Source organism: Lemur catta, chromosome 10, assembly GCF_020740605.2.
Source record: "Lemur catta isolate mLemCat1 chromosome 10, mLemCat1.pri, whole genome shotgun sequence".
NCBI classification, from domain to species: domain Eukaryota; kingdom Metazoa; phylum Chordata; class Mammalia; order Primates; family Lemuridae; genus Lemur; species Lemur catta.
Window position 1 is genome coordinate 1,007,025 of NC_059137.1, and position 4,201 is coordinate 1,011,225.

Sequence of the window (4,201 nt, forward strand, 5' to 3'; positions counted from 1 at the left end):
ATCACTCAGTAAGTAGAAAGGCTGTGCCCAGGGCTGTTGGTTGGTCCCAGAGGACCCCAGCAGGAGGGTACCAGTGTTGACGGGGTCCCTGGTGACCAGGGCTGGTGGGGCCCAAGCTGGCAGGAGGCCTGGCCCCGGTCAGCTATGGAGTGGGCGTTTCCTCCTGCTACCCTTGGAGGCGAGGACATTGCAGGGGCCCAGCCTGGAACAGCAGGTTCAGGGAGGAGGCTGAGGTTAACCCCCACCATGCCAGCCTGTGGTTGACCTCCGTGGGCAGTGCTTGCCTGGTCTGCAGAAGGAATAGACACTGGGGGAAGCGGGTTCTGACTTTAATGACAGGTTTAGGCTGCAGTTTTGGATGGTGCCTGCAGGTATTTCTTAGCCACCTGCTCCCTGAGGGGGCTGCCCCAGGGAAGCCATGGCCTGTGGTCCTGCTCAGGCAGGTGGCCAGTAGGCCCTGACTGTCCCTGGGTGGTCTGGGATCCCTTGGGGTGCCAGTTGGGGTGCCAACAGCCCTCCCGACCTGAGGCTTGCTGGGAGTGTGAGCCAGACCCTCCCCAAAGCACTCAGTGAGGGCAACTGGGCACAAGCCCACCGCTTGGCCCTCCTTGGTCCCTTCCTGCCCCAGCCCTGGGTGGGGCAGTGACCCGCAGTCAGCTGGAGCACAGACCCCACCCTGAGCCGCTGCACTCTTCGCTGAGAGAGGGAACACCAGGCCAGTCTCCGCCACACCAGGGGCTGGAACGTGGCCCCACCCCTCACAAGGCTGGGCCAGCCCCACCACTGCCCCCAGCTCAGATATGGGCAGGCACCTGCCCGCCTACCTGCCCCATACCCAGGGCTCCTCGAGTCCCAGCACCCAAGGGTGGGTGAAGCTCACGCTGGCCTCCGGCCCTCTGCAGCCCTGCCCCCCTCCCCACCTAACAGCCTACTGTGAGGTCAGTGCCTTCCCACAGTTCCGTCAGAGGCGTGTGGTGCGGCCAGGGGCTGGACATGGCCCCCTGTCCCCAGCCTGTCCCCTGCCTGCTTGGAAGCCCCCTGGGCCTCATATGTTTGTCCCTTTTGCTCACCCCCACTGCAGGTGCCTCCTCCTACCCCCATGCTCCTGTCCCCAGCCAGGGGCCCTCCCTTTCCTAGGCCAGGTGGGGGTGTCCATGGCCTTCTGGTGGCCAACAGGGCAGGGGTGGACCCGGGGTCCTCCACAGGCAGGTGATGCCCCTGGGGCCACATGGGCCCTGTCTCTGCAGCTGGAACCTACTGCGAGTGCAGCCTTGGCCTCAGCCGTGAGGCTCTGATTGCCCTGCTCGTGGTGCTGGCAGGGGTCAGTGCCAGCTGCTTCTGCGCCCTGGTCATCGTGGCAATTGGCATCTTGCGAGCCAAAGGGTGCGTGAGCCACAGGGCCAGGTGTGGTGGGAGTGAGACCATGCTGCCTGTTCTGGGCCCCTGGTCCTGCTATGAGGGGACTCTGCCCCTTAGGTGGGTTGTCACTTGGGACTGGGAAGGGCAGTTCCCAGGTGGTGTTGGGGAGAGGTACATGGGGACCCCAGCATTGTTCCAGGACTCATGCCTGCCTCTGTCCCTTCAGTGAAACCTGCCCCGGAAACATGGACAGCAGGTGAGTGTGGCAGAGGGCCCCAAGGGTGAGCCGGGTCCCCACTGCCCCCTCACTGGAAGTGCAATTCACAGTGGAGTGGAGAGTCCTGTCCCCACGGGCTGGCCTGCCCTGGTGGTCAAGGCCCCGCCAGCCGGTGCTGACCTGGCCCTTGTTGTGCAGGTTGGTGGGGCACTTTGGGGTCCAGGAGGATCACATGGACCTGCGTGAGGTGCACGTGGAGTCCCACCTCGTGGACTCCGACCTGGAGGCCTCCATGATGCTGCCCCTGGAGGACCACATCCCCACGGAGGCTTCTCTCGAGGAGCCACCGCCCCCACTGCCACCTGAGGAGGGATGAGGGTGGCTGGGGGGGAATTAAACAGTATTTGGTGGCTGTGGCTGTGTCCCTCGCTGGCTTCCCACAGTCTACCTGAGGCTGCATCATGGGAGGTGCGTGGCGCATAGGGCCTTGATCATCAGTGGAGGGAGGGGAGCCCAGGCCCCTGCTGTCCCCTAGCCCCGGGGCAGGGGAACACCCCCCTGGTGTCTCCCCTGCCTCTTGCCACAGCCACTCAGCCCAGCCTCTCCCTGCACTTTCCTGCCATTTTGTCCCATGAAGCCGTGAGTGATCCTGGGCCCCTGCACACCCACCCTCACCTTGGGAAAACCCCAGGACAGGACCTGAAATTGGCAGCTCCAAAGGGGGTGGCATCTGACAGGAGGACTGGGGCTGCTGCCCAGTCCTCACTGCACTCACACCCTCCCTTTTTTGGTTTCTGGAAAGCCTTTGGGGGGAGGGGAGGGCAGGCAGTGCCTTCCCTGCCTGTGTGTGCAGTGTCTCCTCCACCCCAATGCCTCCCTCTGGAGCTCGGGCCCCCACCAGTCATCCACCGTTGGAATGGGACCGTCCCTGCACAGGCGCCACTCCGTATGTGTGTGCCGGGGTCACTTTGCTGAGCCCGAGTCGGCCAGGCTGGGTGAGGAGCAGGGCGGACAGGGTGCGGGGTGTGTGTGTGTGTGTGTGTGTGTGTGTGTGTGTGTGTGTGTGTGTGTGTTGCATCCGCGAGTTCGGTGGGTGCGGGCAGGTGTGGCCCTGCTGCTCAGGCCTCAGCGGCGCCAGGTTGTGGACGAGGCGGGCTGGGGTTGGGGTGGTCTTGATTGATAGTCCCGCTGCTGGCGCTGAGCCGACAGGAGCCCAGAGCTCCGGGACAGGTGGAAGGCAGTGCCGGGCGTTGGCTGTGTGCCCGGCCCCCGCCCCAGGCGCGGGACCAGCTGTGGGACAGGAACTGCCTGCGCTCGGGCCAGAGTTAATATTTATGCAGGCGCCGCAGGAACGGGCTCGAGGACTCACGGGCTCCGCGGACGCACGGCAGCAGGCCTCCCGCCGCGGGTTCCAGAGCTGCCCCTATGCAGAGCCCCTTTTCCTCGAGGCCTCCGCCGTTACTGCTGCTGGTGCTGCTGGTGTTGCTGTCGCCTTGGCCTGTCTGGGCCCAAGCACCAGCCACAACCTTCCCCTCAGGGACCCGGGGCGACCCGGACTGCCCCGAGGCATGCGCGTGCGCGCCGGGCGGCCAGGCCAACTGCTCGGCCCTCGCGCTGCCCGCTGTGCCCGCCGGCCTGAGCCGGCGCGTGAGCGCGCTGCTGCTGGACCACAACTGCTTGAGCGCGCTGCCGCCCGGTGCCTTCGCGGGCGCGGACGCGCTACTGCGCCTGGACCTGCGCGAGAACGGGCTGCGCTCCGTGCACATGCGGGCCTTCTGGGGCCTGGGCGCGTTGCAGCAGCTTGACCTGAGCGCCAACCAGCTGGAAGTGCTGGCGCCCGGCACCTTTGCGCCGCTCCGCGCGCTGCGCACCCTTTCACTGGCTGGCAATCGGCTGGCGCGCCTAGAGCCCGCGGCGCTGAGCGCGCTCCCGCTGCTGCGCGCACTCAACCTGCAGGACAACGCGCTGACGGCGCTCACGCCTGGCCTGCTGGCCGGCCTGCCCGCCCTCGACTCGCTGCGCCTGCGCGGCAACCGCTGGGCCTGCAGCTGCGCGCTGCGCCCGCTGTGCACCTGGCTGCGCCGGCACCCGCCGCCAGCGGCAGGTGAGCGGTCGGGGACGCGGGCCGGGGCCTGCCGGGCGGGGCTGTCGTCGTCGCCGCCGCCTGACGCCGTGCCCGTGTCCCACAGAGGCCGAGACGCTGCTCTGCACGTCGCCGAGGCGCCTGAGGCTCAGCCGCCTGACTGCCTTCCCCGACGCCGCCTTCAGCCACTGCGCGCAGCCGCTCGCCCCGCGGGACCTGGCCGTGGTCTACGTGCTCGGGCCTGCGTCTTTCCTCGCCAGCCTGGCCGCCTGCCTGGTGCTGGGTTCGGTCATCACCGCCTGCCGTGCGCGCCGCCGCCGCCGCACCGCTGCCCGCCGGCCGCCAAGGAGACCGCCGGACCCCGACCCCGACCTCGACGGTTCTGCCTCTCCCGCGGACCCCGCGAGTCCTGCCGCCGCCGCTGCCCAAGCCTGAGCAGGTTGCGGCTGCCCGCGGCGCCCGAAACTTCCCCCATCCCTTGGGCTTCCCTTCCAACTCCCTGCCAGCGTCAACAGGCTACACAGACCCAAAATCTTGTGACA

At 67.6% G+C, this 4,201-nt stretch overlaps 2 protein-coding genes across 2 annotated transcripts; both read left to right on the plus strand.

Annotated features, from left to right (window-relative positions):
• The first annotated feature begins 274 nt into the window (after nucleotides 1–274).
• TMEM210 (transmembrane protein 210) lies at nucleotides 275–2,345 on the plus strand. The gene is made up of 4 exons (XM_045561987.1): nucleotides 275–1,081; nucleotides 1,248–1,383; nucleotides 1,586–1,615; nucleotides 1,775–2,345. The coding sequence occupies exons 1-4, from the start codon at nucleotides 994–996 to the stop codon at nucleotides 1,950–1,952; spliced, it is 432 nt and encodes a 143-aa protein (XP_045417943.1). The 5' UTR covers nucleotides 275–993; the 3' UTR covers nucleotides 1,953–2,345.
• Nucleotides 2,346–2,356: 11 nt separating this feature from the next.
• Nucleotides 2,357–4,191, plus strand: LRRC26 (leucine rich repeat containing 26). The gene is made up of 3 exons (XM_045561982.1): nucleotides 2,357–2,571; nucleotides 2,917–3,680; nucleotides 3,766–4,191. The coding sequence occupies exons 2-3, from the start codon at nucleotides 3,002–3,004 to the stop codon at nucleotides 4,092–4,094; spliced, it is 1,008 nt and encodes a 335-aa protein (XP_045417938.1). The 5' UTR covers nucleotides 2,357–2,571; nucleotides 2,917–3,001; the 3' UTR covers nucleotides 4,095–4,191.
• Nucleotides 4,192–4,201: the final 10 nt, after the last annotated feature.